Source organism: Gallinula chloropus, assembly GCF_964237585.1.
Source record: "Gallinula chloropus genome assembly, chromosome: Z".
Classification (NCBI taxonomy): Eukaryota; Metazoa; Chordata; class Aves; order Gruiformes; family Rallidae; genus Gallinula; species Gallinula chloropus.
Genome location: NC_140089.1, coordinates 19,949,903 through 19,974,055, shown reverse-complemented (window position 1 = coordinate 19,974,055; position 24,153 = coordinate 19,949,903). Strand labels below are relative to the sequence as shown.

The 24,153-nt window shown below is 38.4% G+C and overlaps 1 protein-coding gene across 1 annotated transcript in view; it reads right to left on the bottom strand.

The window, feature by feature from the left end:
* The window catches only part of COMMD10 (COMM domain containing 10), a 113,902-nt gene that overhangs the window by 77,192 nt on the left and 12,557 nt on the right, over positions 1–24,153 (bottom strand). Inside the window, exon 5 of the mRNA XM_084278923.1 lies at positions 10,642–10,752. Within this exon, the coding sequence (XP_084135049.1) occupies positions 10,642–10,752 (111 nt within the window). The remainder of the gene's footprint in view (positions 1–10,641; positions 10,753–24,153) is intronic.

Here is a 24,153-nt window from a genome sequence, read left to right as displayed (position 1 = left end):
TGTGCAAGAGCACAGGGGAGAATCACAACCACAGTGAACACAAATGTGAACTGAACACACAGTCTCCTTCTGTACTACTCTGAGCAGACCTGGTGAGATCCTTGTCACATAAAATACCTAGTTACTGTTAATTATCTATGAGGTTTTTCATCATTTTGACCCAGCTTCCTTTCTGCAGTCTAGAAATTTAAAAAGGCAAAATCATACTTGTTAAATGACATTTATTTTCAGTTCTTCTGTCTATTAAGACAGACATCTTTCAGCATCTAAAGGCAGTCAAACAGATTTTAAAAGCATGTAATTATACTCAGGTTTGCAATTAAATGCTTATAAATGGGTAATGGAGCTTTTATAATTTCAAATATCAATGCCAGCCTCTACAAGGCAGATATCATATATAACTTTAGTGTTAGGTCTGGTTTAGACATGCCCATGTATTAACTGGATTTCATGTCAAAGTTGGACTTACTTTGTCAGGACACGCAGCACAACTATATTTTCAAGGAAAAATAATTAATATTCAGTCTAAACAGGCAAAAGAAATATAGGAACTGGAATAACTAGGTCTACTGCAATTGAAGGTCAAGCAAGTGGTTTGATACTGTAGGAAGAAAAGAAAAAAACAAACTACAAACTGATTAAAATAACCTGTTTGATGTGCATAAAGATGTAAGACAGCAAGAGTTATTTAGGTAACATGCAAAAAAATTACCCCAAATATTGCGGTAGTTTGAAAAATGCTCATTTATATGTTATCAAATTTGCCTATGAAAGCCTGCCTTAAGCAATAACTAAGCAAATCCAAAATAGCCCATGAGATTAAAGACTTTCCAGAAAAGAAGAGAGAGACCAGAGTCTGACTTGGGTTACAATATGTCAGCCTGCAGCAGGCTATTGGGAAGCTGCACAGAGAATCAACATAAGACACTCACAGGCTGAGCAACTACTACTCCATGTCTCTTACACACGTCTTCTCCTGTGTCCAGAGAAGGTTGATGAGGCTGGTGAAGGGACTGGAAAATAAGTGGTATGAGGAGTGTCTGAGGGAACTGGGGTTGCTTAGTCTGGATAAAGGAGGTTGAGGGGAGACCTAATTGTTCTCTCCAACTACCTAACAGGAGGTTGTGGAGAGGCAGGGGCTAACCTTTTCTCCCTAGTGACAAGTGATAGGGCAAGAGGAAATGCTATCAAGTTATGCCAGGTGAGGTTTAGATTGGATATTAGGAAAAACTTCTTCACAGAGAGGGTTGTTAGGCACTGGAATGGACTGCCCAGGGATGTGGTGGAGTCTACATCCCTGGAGATATTTGAAAGACAGTTAGATGTGGTGCTGAAGGATGTGGTTTAGTGGTGGTTGGCATGTTAGGGTGATGGTTGGACTTGATGATTTAAGGGTCCCTTCCAACCACGACTATTCTATGTATAGTCTTCCTCTTCATCTACCTTCCCCTTAGAGTATCATTCATATAATTTAAACAGCAACATAATATCACAGTTCACAAGCTAACTCACTCCCTTAACTTTCAAAGGTGAAAAATATACCACTTGGGGCAAAATAATCCAGTATATCTCAAATAAGAAATTTAAGATGTTTGTGCAGGTATGGTTTTTTGGTGCACAAATATAAGAAAAGGCAAATGAAATATCAGGGAAAACAAAGAAATAGGATTGCCAGTATTTCTCAACAGCCCAAGTTTAACAAAGTAGTATCATTATTTACTCTATTAAGACAGTGGAATAAAAACTTATATAAATTACTAAAGAATTGCTCAGGGTAGTAGTTAGAACCCATTCCACTGGCATTTCAATTTGACTGCTTTACTGTTTCTTCAGAGAATTTTGTTTCTCATGCTTCCAACACAAAGTTCCATTTCTACCCACGCCCATCACAGAGCCTGCTGAGCACTGTATCAATAAGCAGCACTGTTTAACAAAGGAATGGAAGGCACGATATCTCCTCTATTTTCTGTCCATCTTGTCACAGCCACAGAAAAAAAAAAAACTGGAAAAAAATGTATGCATGTATGCATGAATGAAACTATGTAGAGAAAAGGTGTAGTGAAGGTCCACCTGTCAGTCTAGGCAGGTGTGGACATCATACTCTCTCCTACAAGCCTGCTATTTAATCATGTTATCTGGGGTTTTTTTTTAGAAATAGGCTGCATCAGAGTAAGAGCTTTCTTTGAACACTCCATACTGTTCTTTCTAGATATTTCAAGCAAACTCGTTAACTACTCTTTTTGGACTGTCTCCAAAAAATGCATTTCTGTGGTGCAACTACAAGTCTGGAGTATTTACAGGCAAGTTTACAGTTGCCATTAAAACATTCTGTACATAATTTCTTCTTACTTCTAACTTCTTCATGTTTCTCTTCTCTGAATAAAGATCTCATATTCAGAGAGTGCCTCCAACACAGTACACACTACCAGAAGATAAGGCATTAAGATGGAACATCTTCCACTCCCAACCAAGAAGCGAACAGCAAACCACAGACTGCTCCCAAGCTACCGCTCCAACAATGCGTAAGGCAACTGCTTCTGAAGTGTGAGTGTAGATGAAAAACAGGCAGGAACCATGACTGCAGAAGATAATACTACATCTTCTAAAACTCTAAAGGCATTCCTTACATGGGAACGAGCTACAACAAAACAAACCACCATTTGGCTCTTTGAGATGTAAAGTATTTTTAAGCATGGAGCCACATGGAAATTCCTTTTTTTAAAATTCCACATCTCCCATAACTTTTCTTTTAGAACCCCTCAAAAAAAAAATAAAGGATTATTAGATAACAAAACTTTCACAAGCAAGTCTCTCCAGGTTGAAACAGCTGAGCAGGAACAAGTTCACCATTTTACAGATGGAAGAACTAAAAAGCTGAGGATGAAAAACTGAGAAGCATTTCGAGTGATAATCAGAAAATGTACAGACACACGTTTACAGGTAGTTCTGCACAGCTTCCCCAAAGGTAATCTGTTTAAAAGAACATAGTCTGCCTCTTCTTTGCTTACTAGTAATTGACAAATAATGCAAGACACAACCACTCCTACCTGATGAAATGCCATAAAACACTATTAACTTGATTTATCTAAAGGCCTTATAACCCTCTGAATTTTATACCCTTTAAGATTTCTGATTAATTTTGATTTTTATTTACCCATAAATTGAGGCATTATCTGTTTTTAGCCATCCACATTAAAAAGCTGATGATGTGGAGCCTCTCCATTGACTTCCTCCATCCTCATCTCCAATTCTCAAAGGCAGAGAAGTCAACTTTAATGTACAGGAGAACACATGCAGAAGAGCTCTGCTGGTAAGACCGAGCCTTGCAGTTAGAGATAAATCAACTTCAACGTTCTTCTCCCATAATCTCATCCACTTCTTACACTACCTTGTTCTTCTACCTCAGAGTCACAAAGAAGCAGACATGGGAGAGATGCCAACTTTTAATTCATCTGTGAATGGTCTACAGATCTTACTGCCTAGGTAAAAGCTGAGGTGGAGGGGGCTGGGAGGAGGAGGGTGGTACTGACAGGAAATACTGCAAAAGCATAGCAAAAAATACGGTTATTTTCCATTGCTACACACACATAAAGACAACAATTTGTTTGTTAAAACACTGCTTAGTTTCTATGAACTGCAGACAAGAAAGTGTACAGATGAGCCAAATGGTATTAATGCAAAACTGCATTAAACCAGAACAAAAGAAAAAAAAGAACCTCTTTTCAATGGTCTGTGGAGACAGGACAAGGGGCAATGGCTCCAAGTTGGAGCACAGGAAGTTCCACACCAATATGAGGAAGAACTTTTTCACAGTGAGGGTGAAAGAGCCCTGGAACAGGCTGCCCAGAGAGGCTGTGGAGTCTCCTTCTCTGGAGATACTCAAGACCCATCTGGACACCTACCTGTGCAACCTGCCCTAGGGAACCTGCTTTGGCAGGAGGGTTGGACCAAATGATCTCTTGAGGTCCCTTCCAACCCCTACAATTCTGTGATTCTGTGAAAATCTCCAGATCTTTGTGTTCAAGGCCTTAAAATGCAACTCTGCCTGTCAATTAAATGGTTCACCAAGATTAAGCTTAAAATTAAGTATTTTAGCTACTTTTATGCTGTTTATTTGGATTGACAAAATTGTCTGCACTGTGTAGCTTTACACAGTATGGACAATTCCACCTACTCCTGTGCAAAACAATAGTTTCAGTACTAACTACACCAGGCAGCGAGGAGGGCCAACTGTATCCTGGGGTGCATCAAGCACGGCATTGCCATTGGGTCCAGGGAAGGGATTGTTTTGCTCTACACTGAACTGGTGCAGCCTGACCTTGAGTACTGTGTGCAGTTTGGGGTGTCACAGTACAAGAGGAATACAAAGCTATTGGACAGTGTCCAGAGGAGGGCAACAAGGATGGGGAAGGGGCTGGAGGAGGAGGCTTACGGGGAGAGGCTGAAGTCCCTTGGTTTGTTCAGCCTGGAGAAGAGGAGGCTGAGGGGAGACCTCATTGCAGTCTGTGGTTTCCTGATGAGGAGGAACAGAGGCAGGTGCCAATCTCCTCTCTTTGGTGACCAGCGATACAACCCAAGGGAATGGCATGAAGCTGTGACATGGGAAGGTTTAGGTTGGATGTTAGGAAGGTTCAGAGGGTGGTCAGGCACTGGAACAGGCTCCCCAGGGAAGGGGTCACAGCAACCAGCTTGGCTGAGTTCATGAAGCATCTGAACAATGAGCTCAGTCCCATGCTCTGACTTGGTTGGTCCTGTGTGAAGCCAGGAGTTGGACTCGATCAGCCTTACGGGTCCCTTCCAGTTCAAGAGATTCTGTGATTCTATATGCTGAGGCTGACCAAGGCTGCAATCAACTGTACACACTCAACTGCAACCATTTTATTCTTTAATTTCACGACACAGAGACATGTGGACAAAGTTATAGGAGTGTTTAGTGGGAAAAGAGCATGTGCAGAGGCCCTAGTGAGTTACAGGGTATGTACATTCATGTACTGTAGATTGTATTCATAAATTGTGTATATAGCCAGGTGAAACATAAGAATACTGTAAAGAGATCCTTACTATAAGCTGCATAATTAAATCATGTAAGATCATAAATGGACTTAGATAATTAACTACACCTTGCAGCACAATTGCCAGAGGTGAGTGCATACTTCTGGAATCATACCATCTGGTAAATGGTTTCTAAGTAAAATGTCAAACTACTCATAACTTACATGACATGAGTTACTCTGCCGTCCATTTCTACACTGGTAAGAAAACAAGTCTTCTCAGCATCTTGAAAATTATGGACTGCAGCTTCATTTTTTCCTCTAATTAAATGGATTTAATCAGAGGTAATAGATACGATAGATCAAAAACAGTCTAAGGCAAGAATTGCTGTGCATTGCAAGTCTGGAATTTCTGGCTCTCATGGTTGAGCAATGAAATTTCTGACAGCTTTCTGCAGCAGTGTGTCAGCCTGGAAGCAAATTATAAATTTCAGGCTCATTTTTCTGAGCTGTTCCACATACTCAAGATTATACAGTCACTCTTACTACCGGCTCCTACAAATATGAGGATTTTTCTCAATATTCTGAAATCTCCTCCTAGGAAGGTTTCTGCTTTCTTATCAGCAGCAGTATTTATTAGATTGCAACAAAATTGGTTTCATGGTGTACCTTGCCAAAAGCAGCAACCTTGCTTGTATACAGCAGTTCAGAAAGACCTTGAACCAAGACCATGCTATCTGATGCTATGCAGGCTCTAGTTACCTCCTCTAAATTTGAATGAAAAAAATCTTTTCTCTCAATCTGATCCAAGGCCTGGCCTATTTAATTTTTGCAATTGCTAGAGACTTAGAAACCTGCTTCATGGGAAGACTAAATTCAGTTTAAGAGTGTACATGCTAACTTGCTTGTGTTCTGAAAAGGAAAAAGGTGCCATCATGATAACAAAAAGTAGTTGAGAGGTAGCTGATGAGTGTGACAAGCAATTTAGTCTTTGTACCTCATTACAGTTCCTCCAGCACTATGTGTTTTAATTGTGCTCTTTTTTTCAAGGCACTACAGATACAAATTATTCATTTATTTTTTTGAAAGGAGGGGGAAAGGCCCTAAATGCATGACCCCAAAAGCAGATAGCTGAGAATGCCATCCTACCTCTCTGGAGTGGGCACATATATATATCACTATCATCCACAAACTACTACCATTATCCTACTCCACAAATATAAGTTCAGAGGGAAACAAAGGGCTAACCTGATAGAGAATGAGAAGCACCACTGTATTTCCTTAAATACCCATCCAAATGCAGGTCCTGCCATACAGGCTGCACAGAACATACAGCCTGCATTGAGTGATTGATCTAGTGCTGCCAGAAGAAAAGCTCTGTTTCTCATCTAATCTGCTCTGCTGTTAAAGATGGGGAAAGTATACACCACAGCAAACTTAGAATGTAGAATGGCATACTTACTGAGGCAAACAGAGCAAAACACCTAAGATGCAGATCTGCTCACAGTCCAGAAACGTACATATAATCTGTAAAAACTAAAAAGGTCAAGAAAAGAAAACCATAACCTGTTATTTTAACAAGCAAAAAATAATCATCTATGATTTCCAGACTTTGATTTACTCTGTAGAGTGATGAATATGTATTACCATCTCAGCTTCAAATGCAGTCAGACCCCATTTTGATTTTCAACAAACAGTTGCAGAAAAAACAGTTTAAAATATTTGCATTGTTATGTTCCCCATTTAAAGCATCTGGAAGTCAGAGGAAATGAATTAAATGGAAATAAAATTAAATTAGTATAGTAACATTTTAATATTATCTGTCTTCTGCCAAAATTATTACATTGGCAGGTTTAACGAACCATATTTATCAGCTACTTTTTGTCCTGCATTGGCAGACAAAATCCTGTAACAAAATTATTCAAATACAGATATAAAGATGGAAGAAAACAAAGCACTGAATTCTCACAAGGAATCTATATATAGCATTCAAGCTGAAAAAAACTGCTCCCCCCAAGAAGTCCTCACTGGTTAAGAACAAAAGTGTAGATGTAATAAAATGACAGAAAAACACAAAAAAAGCAAAGCCTTCCGTCGGACAAACTGTAAATATATTACTGGAATGGATTTATGCTTTTAAAAGAATGGATAATTATTGAGACACAGCACTGGGCAAGTACAGATTATTTATCCTAACCATTTTCAAGCATAAATGTGCAAAAATACATAACAATAGATACTTTATATAGTAACACACCTTACTTGGACCTTCCTACTGAAGAGGCATAGTAGAAAGACTTTAAGAGCACACTTGTCTCACACTCCTCTTCAGAGATATTCAGCACCAATAATGTGACATTTCTGAAACCCTCAGACCTTTTCTATAGCATTTACTAAAATATTTTTTTTACAGGGCTCCTATGGCTACAGAAAACTATCACAGCTGTTTAGAAAGGTCTGGACTAGAAAGCCTCAGGAATTACTACTAAAAAGAGTGGGAAAGAAGGCATGAGCCTGTGCTTCTGTCGATAACTATTAAATACATAATTAAAGGAAACAAACACTAAATAAACACAGGACTTTTTGGGATCAGTCTTTGTTTGCAAATCAAAATCACAATTAGCAGCACAGATTAAGAGGATTGTTAATTTGTGCTCCCTCTACTGGTTAATTCATTCCATAGCCATACAAATAATAATTGTCCGTACAAAATCCCCAGATTGCTGTGGTGCAACTCAACAGCCTAAAAAATCTGAAACCAAATTATATTATTAAAGAAAACCCTATACACAGCTGATATCTTACACATCGATTCTAAATGTCACCTTAGCTTGTTAAAATGTCAGAAAGGAAGCTAAAGGATCCTGCAGTTCAGAAAGACGTTTGCTGTCATACCAGCTTGTTTTGCGTGCCTAGTTCACAGAAATTTCACTTCCCTCAGATTTAAAAATGCAATTAAACATTTCAAATTCTGAATCACTGTAAGAAGCTGCTGTTAATTGGATTTTTAATTGAAAGCTCCTTTTTTTCTCCTCCCCATACAAATCTCCATCAGCAACTGAACTGCAAAGCAGCCTGGATCAGAGAACAACTTGGGTGGGAACTCAGGGTTTGGTAGCTCCCTTGATCCAACGCCCTGCTCTACACTTTAGTCAGGAAGCTCAGGGACTTGTCCGATTCACTCCTGAACATCTGCAACTCTGCAGCCTCCTCAGATAACTCATTCCCATACTTACTAACCCCCAAGGTGAAAAACTTTTCACAGGCACATGCAAACAATTTGTTACATCCAAACAAGCATAGTTCAACACCTCAGTATAAGCAAATGACAAATTTGTAAGAAAACCAAGGAAAAACAATTTACCAAAAATCATGGGATCTTGTCACAAATAGTACTAGTCACAGCAGCATACTTCCTGTGCAATGCAAATGTCACTAGCAGCCTGAATCACATGAAAGAAGCGAGACCACCTTACTTTTGAATTTCAATGGTATTATACCTATGGGACTCTGCTTTTCATCTGAAGCTAACAAAATATACTCTATAAATATTTATATAGCATATAGCAGATCCTTTGACTCCATGAAGCACAAATAAGATTCATATAGCCACAGGTTTTCTGAGAGATAATTTAAATATTAATTTTATATGTCAGCTTCTGACAAAGAACTTTTTAAATGATCTTTAAGTGCAGTGAGTTGTAGTAAACATTAATATATTAGTACAACTACTTTTAGTTAGCAAAAGTGGAAACAATGGTCAGTTTCATTTACCTTGGTCCGTATGGGGTTTTTTATTAATAGGCTTTAGTTTTGTAGATGAGCAAGACAAACATCTTTTGTTATATACAGATTAGAAATGTAAACACTTAACACCTCCCACAAGGACTGACTTCAGAATTGAATCCAAGTACTAGCTGAAAAAAGCATTCGTAGAGCCAGTGTGACAAAGAGCACTACTGCCCTCTAATGATCCAGTCCACAAAAACTCCTCTTCACCGTCATTTCACATCTTTGCTGAAAAACAGTTGTTATGCCTACAAATTACTACGAACTCTGCCCGCACCCCCATCCCCGCCCCCCCCAAAACAACCAACCAAACACAAAACCCAATTTCAGGAGAAATTAAGACAATCTTTAACGATGTACACACTAAATTCATGCCACAGTTCTGCACAAAAGGCAGGAAAGTTTGTGAAAAGAAACAAGAATCTAATAACTAGAATTTCCATATAATGTATTACTTCATGCACAAAGAGATCAGGCAGATGCAGGACACAGCACAAATGTTATGTTCCAACATTCCTGTCAGGATATAAGCAGATATTAGGCAATCTTGAACCTATCCTACACACAGATGTCAATCATTTAGGAAAAAAAACCCCTGTAGTTATCTTCACATCACCCAGATTTTTAAAGTTTAGTGTCTGTAGTGTAAGAACATCAGTATGTTTTTCTCATTGCACTGTTCTACCTAATTTCTACTTACAACTCTATTCTAGGCTTGTAATTATTGCAAAATAATTTTGATCCTGGTATCTAATTACACCCACAAAAAGAAACACAGAAAAAACAATCAAAAAAAATCCACTTGTCAAGTTCTCTTTGTAAAGGAAACAGATAAATTGTGTGTCATGTGAAAGTTACATTTTTCCTCATTTTTAAAAACAATTTTTTTGCCATAGAACCGAATATGTATGCAGCACTGCCCAGTGCAGTTTGGACATTAAATATTGTCTCATTCCTGTATCTGCATTTCAAAAATACAGATTGCAGTGAACTGTTAAAAAAAAAAATACAACTGCTGCAAGTCCTGATGAGAAGTACAAAAATAAGTTGTGTATTCTCTTAATCTATCACAAATCAGAAATTCCACTCACATTAGTAAAATTACTGTGATTTAAATACAATGCTAAAGCAGAAAACAGTTCTGATTTTTCCCCTCAAATCTTTTATGATGTCTTTTTCTTAGATAAACATTCTGACAGTCACCATGGAAGTAGACTCCAATTTCCGTTAGCATGATAATGTTAAAAGCAATTGATGTGTTTAATTTAAAATATGCCAGTTGACAAAAGATCCAGATTATATGAATACAAAATACATTCGTTTCTAGCACTGAAACACCACCAGTCACAAAAAAACCCTGAACTTAAAACTTTACCTTAAAACCTCCAAATTTTGTCTTTCTGTGGCCTCACACACTATGTCATCATTCACATAAACACATGATTAGGACAAAAAGGTTCTAAGTGTTGAGTAATATCTTACGTAACTCCACACATGGTAGAAGGCTGCAAACTACTAGGCATTAAAAGGATAAGAAGTACAAATCACATGCTATGTGATAAAAATAAATTATCTACATAGAGACCTAAAATAAGCATAGTCCATGTTATTCCTCTATTATGTTACAGCCCAAAGAGCTGGCTACACAGCGCTCGATCTACCTAATATGTACACTATTACATGAGTACTTCACAATTTCAAGTAAAATTTTATATTTTATGTATTATAATTTTATGAAATACAAAAATGAAAACCCTGGAGACACTAACAATGACCAGGAGTTCCATCTGATGCCTCAGAACTCTGAATCTAAGGTCATCACCACAACTCACTCCAACTCTGCCAGGTATGTATTTCTTACCTTTGAATCTTCATTGCTCAGTCCCAGCTCTAGCACAGCTTGAGGAGACTTCAGCTTTGCCTGCATAGACTCTGCCATTTGAAGATTAAGCTGCCATCCAATAGTTTCAAGCTATAAAACATAAGTTTAAATTACAATTGAATGGTACAGAAGCATTCAGGTCAACTCTTAATACTGTGAATGGTCTGTACCAGTGAACACGATGTCAGGCTCTACAAATGTTAAGCATTTTTATGCAATGCACATTCTGTAAATTCTCCTGAACTCCTAGACAGATTCTCTTCTCTCTCTTGCAAATTTATCACTTCAAACTGCCTGTGACAACCCAAAATAAAGCAACTTCATATGCCCCAGATGTGCTAGAACCAATCCATATAACACAACTCAGGGTCCAAAATAAGGTAGTTTTCTCCTCCTTGTGGAAGCTCATCAGCAAAGTTGTGTATCCAATTTTATTTCATATTTATTTTTCTTTTAGGAAAAGAAAAAAAAATTACCAAGAAATGGCAAACCAGCTAAAAATGGTAATTTCTTAATCAACAGATCTACTCATGTGTGTTCTACCATATACAGATGTTAATGACAAAAATAATTCTGTGATGCTTTTTAAATTGCTACTACTGAAAAGCCAAAAACCCATTAAGCATGTGAGCAACAGAATTTTTAATAGAAAGCCACACAAAAATACATTTCAAATTGCTTTTTAATCATTAATCTAAAATCATATTCAAACATTATCAAGCTACACCTCATGCATAAATGAGGTACACAAGAAAAGAACTACAAGTCTTTTACAAAACAACCTACTTGGCCTTCTCGAATAAAGAAAAGTAGAAATACAAAGTCTTACCATCTGGCAGCTAATTTGCATACAAGTTCTTTTTAATCTTCTCTCTCCCCCCGCTAAATATTGTGGCTGACTGGGCAAAAGTGAAAGGATGCCACATCTCAGTTAATCTCTTACCAGCCCAACAATTCAGCTAAAATCATCAACTGCACAAAGCCACCCCAGAGGCACTGTACTTGGAACAGCAGAGAAGACACTACGTGCCCTGCCTCCTACACTGACCGTAACCTCTGGATGAATCAAGACAGGAGAAAAAGTGAGTGGCAGAAACATCTTCCAAGGGTACAGCTCAAAGACAGGACTTCCAAAATTAACTGCAGCTCTACCACTTATATTTATGCCTGTGATACTGCACCAACATCATACCAATTAGGTAACGAACACTGAAATACATATGTCAAAGCACAGAGAAAGGAAAATTATGTCTCATGACCTACTAACCACCACTGCCAATCCAAGATGGTTACAGCATTTAGCCAAGGCCAAAAAAAGTTAATGGAAAGACACAGGCAGTCTCACACTGGCTTTGTGTGCAGCTGTAGGAACAAGATAGTGGGAAGACCTTTAGCAGGTCAGCTTGCAGTCTCTCAGCTGGTCAGTCTGCAATAAATGCCCCTGTTTAGGCTTCATTCTGTGCTACAACTATGAAGGTTAACACATTAATCCAATCCATGAAACCATGCTAAAATGCTGTACGCAAATCTGGCCTGGCTCATTTTGTGGTATATCTTCATTAACAGCAGGACCACAGCCTATGAACTAAAGATGCTTTAAAAGACAAGATTTATAAATTCTGAAAGCAGTTTAAATTTTAATTATAATTCATAGAAACACAGAATCACAGAGTGGTTTGGGTTGGAAGGAACCTTTGAAGATCATCTAGTTCCAACCCCCTGCCATAATTCTGGTTTGCTTTCCTCTAATTTGATTACATCTTTGTGGATGAAGGTAACAGGAATTGCCCATCCCATTCAAAAGTACAGCACAATCCAAAGTGTATTCCATGCTCAAGTCAATCACACCAATGGCCAAGTCTGCTAAGCCAGTATCTGGAATCTTCCAGTAAATTATACTGGAATGACACAGATGGAAAACACTTTTCTATACATAAATTTCCAACAAAACTAAGTAAAGACATTACCTCTGGTTCTCTCAGGAGCCTAAAGATCCTAGTATCTTGCTTTCATCTAGGTTTTCCATCAGGAAAGAAGTTCAGTTCAGTTAAAGAACCCTATCAAAACTGGTAATGGTCAAAAAAGAATGACCCAAATGCTGACTTAGGAGGCTAGAGCAGCCCAAGGCAGGCAACATGAAACAGGACCACCTATTCTGACAAAACACCTAACCGCTAAAGTCAAGCACAGAAACTGTGGGCAAGCTCTGGAATGCAATGGCTTTTCATACTGCAGTCACTAAGCTTCAGGCCCCACACTCCTCAATTGAAAAAGGATTTTTTATTAGTTACATTAAACAGTTTATTATAGTAGTACAGAAACCAAGACTTAGAAAGGATAGCAGCTTATCCAGGATTATAAAACAATTCTACTAGAGACAAGAACAATATCCTAGGAAGCCTGACTTTCAAGACTTTTCTAAAGCTGTTAAACAGTGTACTACTGTATGTAGCATGAAAAACAAACCATCAAAAAAATTAAAATTTATGTATCTATTTCTTTTTTAATACACATCTATCTAGGAGTATGGTAGAGGGCACAGAACAAATACAATATATGTGGCAACACAGTGGGCTGAGGTTACAGCTGAACAGCAGCCATAACTCTTTTTTATTGCTTTACTTTAAAATTACTTTGTTATTCTGCAGGATTCATGTCTTTTCTGTTTTAAATATAGTAGTATGAGAACAAGTTTTGATTAAAAAATAGCATGTTGCCTAAGGCTTCAAAATGGTCTGGATATTTATTTTCTTGAGAGGAAAATGTAAGATGTATTTGTCTATGGTCATGTTTACTTAGAAGACATTAAACATCCTGAAATATCAATTAACCTTTTGAGAGTGGTGACATGGTTCTACATGGCATCTGTGCCAAGGCACAGCATTTAGTAGCCATGAAGTCATACTTATTTTACAATACAATTTGTTCAAAAATTAAAAGTATACAAAGAATACAAAAAAGAATACAAAATTATTTTCACTTCTGATACAAAACTAGTTATAGAAAACAAAACATTGGGAGAGACTATATGGTGCCAGAATCCTTGATAGAGTATCTGAAAAGCATTTACGGGGACGTGTTTCTCCATAACTAGCACAAAAACAAAGCTGTGGTTTTAGCTATTGCAGGTGTTTAGCTTCTTTTTACAATATCTTACCAGCAGTTTAGAAATGTGCAAGCTGAAACAATAAACACCATTGAACAAAACTGAAAATGTACTATGTAGTGCTGTAAGATCTCACTGGCTTCTTTGGCACTTATTTAACCTCAAGGTTATGTTTAGAAAACAAAAAAAAAAGATGCATGCTAGAAAACAAAGAAAGGAAAATCACAGTTACTAAATAATACCAATAGTAACCACGCACAAAAATGCTTCAGATCTGCTCCACAAGCCCTGTGGCAAATGATTCAGGACTACAAAGGTATGAGAAGGCTTTCGACAACCCCTGTAACCCTCAGTTCCCACGTACAAAAATTCTGTTCCCCTCAGGCTTCTGACGAGGATACCTGGACAGCCAAGACTAACAGGCATGGAAGAGCCTATGCACTTCTCCCCTCCAGCACTCACTTAGTCCCACCTGCAGAAAAGATACAGTGCTACACCTGCTAAAACAGCTCTGTACCCCTACAAACACAGTGCTTCTCCGTGACCATCCAAGTCTGTCCCAGGACAGATCCACACTAGAGAGATTCCAGTTCCTAATGTGAGAGGATCTGACCCTTCATCTGTAGATCATCAACACCTTTATTGGAATGTAAATACATCATCTCTGGTCTGTCTATCATGAAGTCTACAATGTCCACAGTCATTCTCCTACAGTGTAAAACACATGAGCTTCTACCTTAAGTCCACTGTCTGTCCATCAGACAACATTCCATACCAATTAGTAGAGCGCAGAATTTTACATATTAGGACAGATCATCAACAGCCTGTCAGTGAAAGCCGCCCTCTGCAAAAACACATGTGCACCAAATGTCATCAGCTTTCACAGCTTATCTGGTATGAACTTTAAGCATGGTCTCCAAACCAACAAAGGATTTCACAGAGCCAAAATCAACATCTACACAATACACCACTTCCCTCATCACTTGCAGCCCATTATGTTTTTACATACTGATGTCTCTTTCCTCACATTTTTTCACCACCATTCCTTACTTTTGCTTTTCACTGTCCATAAATATTACTACAAACTGAACCAAAACTGAGAAGTAAAAGAAATCAGATAAACACGACAAGTTTCTATAGTAGTTGTCCAAAAATGAAAATACTTCTCCTTGCTCAATGAGAAATGAAATAAATGTTCTTTGCCATGCTCAGAAAGTGAAGGAGAGAACAGAAATCAGCCACACAAGACCCAGTCTATCAAACACAAAAACGAAGGTCTTAGTGAAGGCAGACTGCATGTCCTGAACACACATGATGTAAGGTTCCAACTTCAAGGACCAAGAACAAAGCCAAAGTGACTGAGAAGCTCACACTGAAGAAAATGTTGGCAAGGATCTTAATTTGAGAAAAGAAAGTGGGAATATCCTGAAGGGAAAACTAAAAGTGGAAACAGAATTTCAGAAAATAAGTAACCACCTAAAATGTCTTCCCCAATACTTCCAACTTCAGCTGTTTAAAAGATGTAGAGCAGAGTCCAGTCTTTGTATGTGAGGAGAGTGAAAAGAGGGGTATAAATGCTCAGTTAGTACCAGAACAGGGAAAGGGGATTTTTTTTTTAAATTTAATTTGCACTTTAGTGATATACTAAGATCACGTCTTTTGTCTGTCTCTACAGCCATGGAGACTGGAAGCCTGTTTTAATTATAAAAGGAAAATTTGAATTTTTGTATAAATTATCCAAATCTAGAAGATGAAGCTTTCAGAAGACCATCAAATATCGTAAGAAATTATTACAGGAAGTGTAGAAAAACAATATTTAGAAGATGAAGCTTTCAGAAGACCATCAAATATCGTAAGAAATTATTACAGGAAGTGTAGAAAAACAATATTACTGCTCTCAGAACTCACTGATGTGGCACAAACACCTTATTTCTGGCCACAATGCAAGCAGGATGCCATAATGCCATGCAAACCACTACTACTTCTCCATGGGTAATGATTTGGCATCTGTTTATCCCTTATAAAGTGCTGTAAGCATTGGTCTTAGAGAAAGTGGGAGTAACAATGAGTAAACAAGGCATGGACGCTGCAAAAATTACAGTATGGAAATACTGTCTGGACCCATAAAATCAAGATGATTGAGTATGTTATAACAGACATATAGACATTAATGAAATAGTCAATCAGTGTACAGCTCAAATTTAACATACTATGAAGATCTCATGATTTCATTCAGATTCTTGCACTCCATTCTCTCGGCAAGGTTTGCAGTTTTCAGAACACCTAGTTTTCCCTATATAAAATAAAATAAAATAAAATTGTATGTACTTCACTTTTGTGTAATACTATAACATAATATCAGAGTTTTCAGTTAATCAGGGAATAATTATGTTATATTGAGAACACATACATGACTCAGAACATGTGGGCAAATGCAATCAATCAGCATCACAGTGTAAATACAATTTAACAAGCTGCTATAAATAAACCAGCTATATGAAAATTATGAAGATCCTGGCATATCCATTATTAGCCTCCTGGACAAACAAATGACTATACATATTTCTGTGAGGAGAGAAAGAAATCACAGAATCAAAGAATCAGAAGGTTGGAAAAGAATGTTAAGATCATCAAGTCCAACCATTCCTGTCCAAAGCTAAACCATATTCCTAAGTACCTCATCTACCCATCTTTTAAACACATCCAGGGAAGGTGACTCAACCCCCTCCCTGGACAGCCTATTCCAGGTCCTGACAACATTTTCAGTGAAAATGTTTTTCCTAACATCTAATCTGACCCTGCCCTGGCACAGCTTTGTGCCATTTCCCCTTGTCCTATCTCCTGTCACCTGGCTGAAGAGACCATCGCCCATCTCTCTACAACCTCCCTTCAGGTAGTTGTAGGCAGCAATAAGGTCTCCCCTCAGCCTCTTCTCCAGGCTAAACATCCCCAGCTCCCTCAGCCTCTCCTCCTATGATTTGCCCTCCAGCCCCTTCACCAGCCTGGTTGCCCTTCTCTGGACTCGCTCAAGGACCTCAATGTCCTTCTTATGGTGGGGAGCCCAGAACTGGACACAGTACTCAAGGTGTGGCCTCACCAATGCCAAGTACAGGGGCACAATCACCTCCCCAGACCTACTGGCCACACTATTTTTGATACCTGGGCACACTGCTGGCTCATATTCAGTCAGCAGTCAACCAATACCCCCAGGTCCTCCTCTGTCAGGCAGCTGCCTAGCCACTCTCCCACAAGCCTCTGCATGGGGTTGTTATTGTCCCATGTGCAAGACTCTGCACCTTGCGTTATTAAACCTCATCCCATTGGTCTCAGCCCATCGGTCCAGTCTCTTTGAAGAGCTTCACTACCCTCCAGCAGATCAACACTTCCTCCTAGTTTAGTGTCATCTGCAAACTTACTGAGGGAAAATGCTGGTTAGTATTTAGCAATAAGCAAGGAAAAGAATTCTCAAAATTAGAGTTTCATCTTAAAGTCTAAAAAGTGGGAAATACAGGCTTCTGGGGTGAACACTTCTAAACAAGTCTGATGGGCAGAGAATACAGAAGCAATACTGTGTTAGCAGTGGTGTTCTGTACTTTCATGTTTATAGAGGGGAAAAGCTTATGAAAGCCCTAGATGGGAAAGGAACACATAGCATAACCAAACTAGCATATAGAATTTAAGTCTGCTACTACTATTACAATAAATGTTGTCAATATTGTGGAACATTACCACTGCATTTGGTAATGTTTGAAAATCAACGATGTATAATAACACCATTTTTCATTTGGGTTTTTCCAATTGGGTTTTTCTCCCATGGGCAACGAGTTACAGCTTAGTTCGTCTAATGGACGTTTTTTAAAAGCAACAAAACAACATGTGCCTTTTTAGAGAGCAAAAGTTTTCCATTACCCTGAAATTTCTAAGGGGGCTATTGAAGCTTTTCAACATGAGGGATGAGAACTTTAAAACAAACTGAGCTTGTGTCCCTTAGTCAGAATTAAAAGCCAGTAAAAGTAACCTCTAGAATAACTGGGTCACATGTTGTGAATATTGAATAGAACCTGTACTAAGAAATTATGGTATGAAACTAAATCTTATTCATCTAGTTCAAAATGCCCATACCCATTCAGTCAAACTGGCCTCTGGTGACATGAGTAACCTGAGCCCAGCTGAAAACACACCTAAACTGAAAATTCAAATCCTGGCAAAAAAATCTGAGTGCTCCTAACAGTATTACATCTTGTGGTATTGGTGGTCCTGAGGGACGTGGTTAATATGGACATCCCTGTTCTTTGTTACCAGCAGCTTCCTATGGCATCGAATGCTGGTTTAGGCTTGCATAGCTGAGAGCTAACATCCACGTCTCCTGACTTTGAGTCAATACTCAAAGAGCCAAATTAGGGTAGTTTAAGTGCATTTACAGTTACTTTCCATCACAGACAGCCTGACTTACTTGAAGACAAGCTCAAGCAGTGTACTTGACTTTGTTTTTGTGAATAGAGTGCCAAAAAATAACTTCTTACTGATTCATTCTTTACAGGTACCATAGAAAATTGCCTTCTGTTAGGCAAAAGCCTAACAAACTATTTCATATTAAGGAGGACAGTTACAGTAATACAGAAATTTGTTGTATGCTCCACTGGTAGAGTAGCCCACCTATTTGATTTTCAAATACTTTAATCCTAGTTTTGAGAGACCATTTTGTTCAAAATGATCCAGTATTTGTAATAACTTAAATGTTAATGGTGCATGAGATTATGCTTCTACCATCCTGAGGAAAAAACATAAATCTTGTTTCTATAAAGCTTTTTCTATAAAAAAAAAACCCGAAATCAAAGTGCACTCTTTTTCAGTTATACATATCGTGGTATGTCAGTAAGAGCATTGTATCAATGTACACACAGCAACTGCTCTTCGAAGTAAGACCAGTTTCACTGCCATCAATGGAGCGCACTGGAGTGCTCAATGAGTTCACAGTTTAAAGTAAGTACTGATCCCAAAGTCTAAATTTCTACTACTATAGTGTTAAGAGTGAGGAACTAACTCTATACAAGAGTCATAATGGGGAAACAAAAACCCAGTCCATTCTTCAGGAAGTAGATTTGTGATAGCTGGAGAACTAATGTTCAAAACTACCTTCAAGGAGCACCAGTGTGAGTAAAAATTATTAGACACTTTAAAGATGGAGCCTGACAAATTCAGAAAGTGCACTGCATGATGTTGCTGTCTGCAGTAATGGGGAAAATGAACAACCCTGTCTCTGCCCACATGTATCTTAGAAAGGCACCTTCCCTGCCCCCCAAAGGCAACAATTACAAGAAAATTAAATCCTGGTTTAAGAAATGAAATCAGAATTATGTCCTTTTAACTTGGATTCTAACTTGCTCAAGTCAGCTATTTTTCTCTCTAATTTGAGATGAATAGTCCAACTTTAAAGATGAAAATATTTTCTGAAACAGTCTGAAAGAGCTGCTTATGAAATTTAAGATGTCCATGGTATTACTTTCATTGAAGCTGTTACAAATAGTGAAGTGAGACATAATGGGAAATGAAAGACATCTTCAGCAAATCTTTTTCTCATATTATTACAACGGTATATAACACACCAAGAGAAAACATTTAGGAATGTATTCCAACTAACAAAATACTTTGAGGAAATAAATAATCTATAACTTAAGAATTTTTCTAGTGCATATCTTTTACTTATAACACACTCATTTCATTTATTCTAATCAAATAACCTAGAGGAAAAGGAGTAGGGATGGCTACATTTCATCTCATTTTAATACTTTAAAGAGTAACTCCTGAAGTTACTCCACTGAAAACCAAGAGCTCCTCAATTCATGGTACAAAGTCAGAATACCCACATTTTAAAGTTTGGGGGGGTCCTCTCCCCTCATATTTCATCAATCAAATTAAACCAAATGTACTAAGTCATAGTTAAACAAATTAATAACTTCATTTAAAGAGAGCATTACAACATGTATGTATGATTTCAAGAAATTAACTATCAGTTTTGTATGGATGGGAGAGTACTATAGGTGTATTGCATGTTAAGAAACGCACTGGTCTACAACACAGTGACTTCAGACATGAGCAATCACCCTGACATAAAACTAGAGCAAATTATTAAGTCTGCTCTCAAAAATTTACAGCCTAAGATGCCCATTCCACTCCCCATCAGCACATTCAGTATTGCAGAACCAAAACTCCGTATCAGGTATGAAAAATGTTGATTTTTCCTGCTGTGATGAAGAAAATAATTTAGGTGAGAGGCCAAGAGAAGGATGACAAAACATGTCTGACAGTGAACTCCTTCAAAATCTCTGCACGACTCCTCAAGAAAAGAATATTGGTGAAGAAGAGACACCAGAAGGATGAAGCCAAATGTGTCCTCAGTACAGCAAACACTACAAGAGAAAAAAGGTGCGTATTTTTAACTGACAGGCACACATTGGCAATCATCACAGATAGGGTCTTCATCACAGAAATATTCTGTAATTGAGAAGAGAGTGCTTCCTTTAAGATAAGCCTCAGATCAAACATCGGTCTGCTACTGATGGGGAACACTAGCACAGGAGATGACTGCATAAACACACTGATTTCTATTCTCCAGTGTTGCTACTGACTTCAGCCATGTGAAGGCAGCCAGAATATCTCTGAAGGAAGTTCTAGATGGTGCAGCTCCTTTTCATCATGCCTCACTGTCACAACCACTCCATGAGTGAGGAAGTCTGCAGTGAAACAGATGGATTTTCATACTGGTTGCAGAACGTTTCTGACTACAGTCCTCTACTACATTTTGAATAGCAGTGTTAAAGCCTAACAGTATACAATACTTCAAAATCTGTCCTTCCATGGTACAAACACACTGAACTTCAATATAGTTCAGCATCCCCATTTTACAAACGGATTACTGAGACATTTTGTGGTGTCAGTGAAAAGTGTTCTTCCTTACCAGATTTGAAATCTGTATGACTCAATTTCTCTCTAGAGATCTAAGTCACAAATTGAACAACCAGAATCTTCAGCTGACACTACTAGCCAAATCTTCAAATTCAATCCAAAACTCAGAGCAGGGACCACAAAAACAGTATGTAACTATCAACAAAACCCCACGTACATCCACCTATCCATTAAACAAAGTCAGGTGTGTTGTTTTTTTTTTTTAAAGCATGAAAGTCTGTAATTAAAAACAGACAAAACACATATGCACAGCCAAGCTAAGCAGAGGTCACAGAGTCAACCCCAGCATCTCTTACTGAATTTTAAGAGGAGGCTTTGCAGGGTTGGGTTGGGTTTTTTTCTGGTAGTTTTGCATGTTATCCTAGTCATGCAGTTGTAAGGAAGAATCACTGTATGTATCTTCTCTACCTAGTCACAATGCCAGAAGGCAACATTGAATCCAATTCTGCCTTAACCTCTCAGATACTGCAAGACTATCAGCAAACAGACAAAAAAAAAATTAAAGAAGTAACTATGTTTTTAACCAATAGACAAGAATAATCTTCTAGGTCTGAAGTAGTACCACATGCTAAAGTTGTCTCTAACTAGACATAATGGTAGTTGTAACGTAAGGGCAAGGAAAGGTTTCACAGAATTACAGAATGCTACGAGTTGGAAGGGACCTCGAAAGATCCTCTAGTCCAACCCCCCTGCCAGAGCAGGATCACCTAGATTAGGTCACACAGGAACACATCCAGGCAGGGTTTGAATGTCTCCGGAGAAGGAGACTCCACAACCTCTCTGGACAGCCTGCTCCAGTGCTCCGTCATCCCCACAGTGAAAGAGTTCCTCCTTACATTCACATGGAACTTCCTATGCTCCAGTTTGCCCGCACTGCCCCTTGTCCTGTCTCTGGCCATCACTGAGAAGAGCCTGGCTCCATCCTCCTGACTCTCTCCCTTCGCATATTTATAAACGTTAACGACGTCACCCCTCAGTCTCCTCTTATCCAAGCTAAAGAGGCCCAGCTCCCTCAGCCTCTCCTCAAAAGGAAGGTGTTCCACTCCCTTAATCATCTTCCTGGCCCAGCTCTGGACTCTTTCAAGAAGTTCTATGTCCTTCTTGAACGGAGGGGCCCAGAACTGGACACAATATTCCAGGTGCGGTCTCACCAGGGCAGAGTAGAGGTGGAACTGGAGAGTAGAAGGGGAATTTGGATTGGGTCAGGCAGGTAATGACTGTACAGAATCCTGTAAAAAGACTCACCAAGCAGAATACACATACCTCCCACCCCCCCAAAAAAACGCCAATAAATTCTGAAAGTTTTAAAAAAAAAAACACCAAACTATTTATGTTCCTTTGTATCTTAGCCTCAAAAAGAAGTCACTGCAAGACTAATGGACAGAACATAGCTTGGGCCAAAGTCTCAGCTGAGTGGCTAAACCAAGTGAGTAGGGTAGAGAGGCACTGGAGAGAGCCACAGGCCACGGGTCACGTTTCCCGAACAACTCTCGGACCCCTCACCACAACTTTCCCTGATGACATCAGTAACTTTAGGAGGAAGAAAAAATTAAAGTAAATTGAGGAGAAATAAGTGTTTTCACTTTGTGAACTGGAAGTTCCAGCTTGCAGCTAATGCTAGAAAACCAAGTGGAGCAAGCCAAAAAGCCAGTAACTTGGTTATGCCTCAGAAAGGTTTTGCATAAAAAGAGCATACTAAAGTAGAAAGAGGGACTGAGAGTTAACTCTAAAAGGAAAATCTGCAGAAATTATGTACCTAAATCCATCTTATTTGGTGAATACAGAAGATGAGCTAAGCCCTTCACACAAGATTGGTTCTCTCATGAAGGGTTAATTTCCACTGAATTCCTATTTTCCTCAGCAAGGATAAAGTCCTTTTTCTCTTTAGCAAACCTTACTTAGCACATATGCCAAAAAAGTGTTATTTTCAAGCTTATTCATTCAATATTCAAACCAAAACCCCTCAGATCTTTAATCTTTGAATTTAAAAAAGTGAAAGGCACACACAGAAAAGTACCAGTGTACTTCAAAAGGGAGGAAACAAAAGAAATAATATGACATGAAATTGGTAGACCAAGACTAGTGCTAAGAAGCAACAACTTCAAAAGACTTTTCTCTAATTGAAGTTACTGCAGGTTTTCTTCTTTGTATGTTTTTAATGGATAAGCAGCTAGGCTGAAAGCAAACAGAAAGGGACTGTATAACAAACGTTAGAAACAGCATTCAGGTTTCAAAAATCCTAGTATTCAGGGATTCAGGTAAAAGTCGTGTCGTGCTCTCTATCTGGGAAATTTGCAGGCACAGAGTTGCAGTAAAAATATGCACCAGACTGTGAGCACTTAAATGGAAGTCATAGCTGACTAGCTCTTTTATCTAGCAGAAGAACATACAGCAAAAGCCAACAGTGGAAAGACGGAAGTTAGGCAGATTTTAATTAGCAATAAGGCACACATTTTAATTAACCATAAAAAATACCCAAGAAATTACCTGTCACTTCAAGCCTTGCAATTACATCCAGGCCCCTGTTTCAAAAGCTCTTTTACATATTGAAGAAAAATTACAGTTTGTATTACACAAGAAGTTACACGAGATAAGCATGGTACACTTTTATAAGCTTAAAATATTATATTTTGCATGTAGGAATAGAATAAATGTTCCAGATGATTTTAAACATTCTCAAAATGTACCTTCTTCCAATCTTTATCACTTACACTTTCATGATAGAAGACAGAAGAGAGAAAGAAGGATAGGAAGAAACCCATTACAAGTACTCAAGAAGTAGTACCTACAAGCCTTAAACAATTAACATACCTACTAACAGACATGGGTTGAGCTACAGCTGGTTACCAAAATAAATCTCAGGCTGTACAAAACTGTCTTTACTACATTTTTCATCATTTGCATTGTCTTTGCCACTGCTTGTGATGGCATCAGATAATGCAAGCTGCTTTACAGTACATTGTGACGATGCCTGTAGGGACAACATGGTCTTTGTGACCGCTGCTTGTCACAGTAAGAATGACTAGCAGATAAGATACTAACAGGAATCTGAAAGTTTCCCTCTGTTTCAGCTGTATTCCAGCTTCTTTTGCACTTCTTCTGATATCACAAAGAATTTTTCCTGCACATGGACACACAGCATGCCAATTCTTTTTTGTCATAACCACCACAGGATGCATGTGTTTCAGTGTGTTTCTGTAGATTTGCCAGCGTTTAGAAGAGGGAATTTAGCATATGCACATTACATATACACCCCTCAGCAAGAAGGCCAGTTTCAGCGCTTTTCCCATATGGCTTCAAACAGCCAGTCAAGATACAGAATTGACAGCTCTTGTCAAGAATTTTAGGTACGTAATTTCACTAGTTGCATTCCCACATATCATCATATAAAGCAATGTGGTCTGAAGGCTATAAAAAAC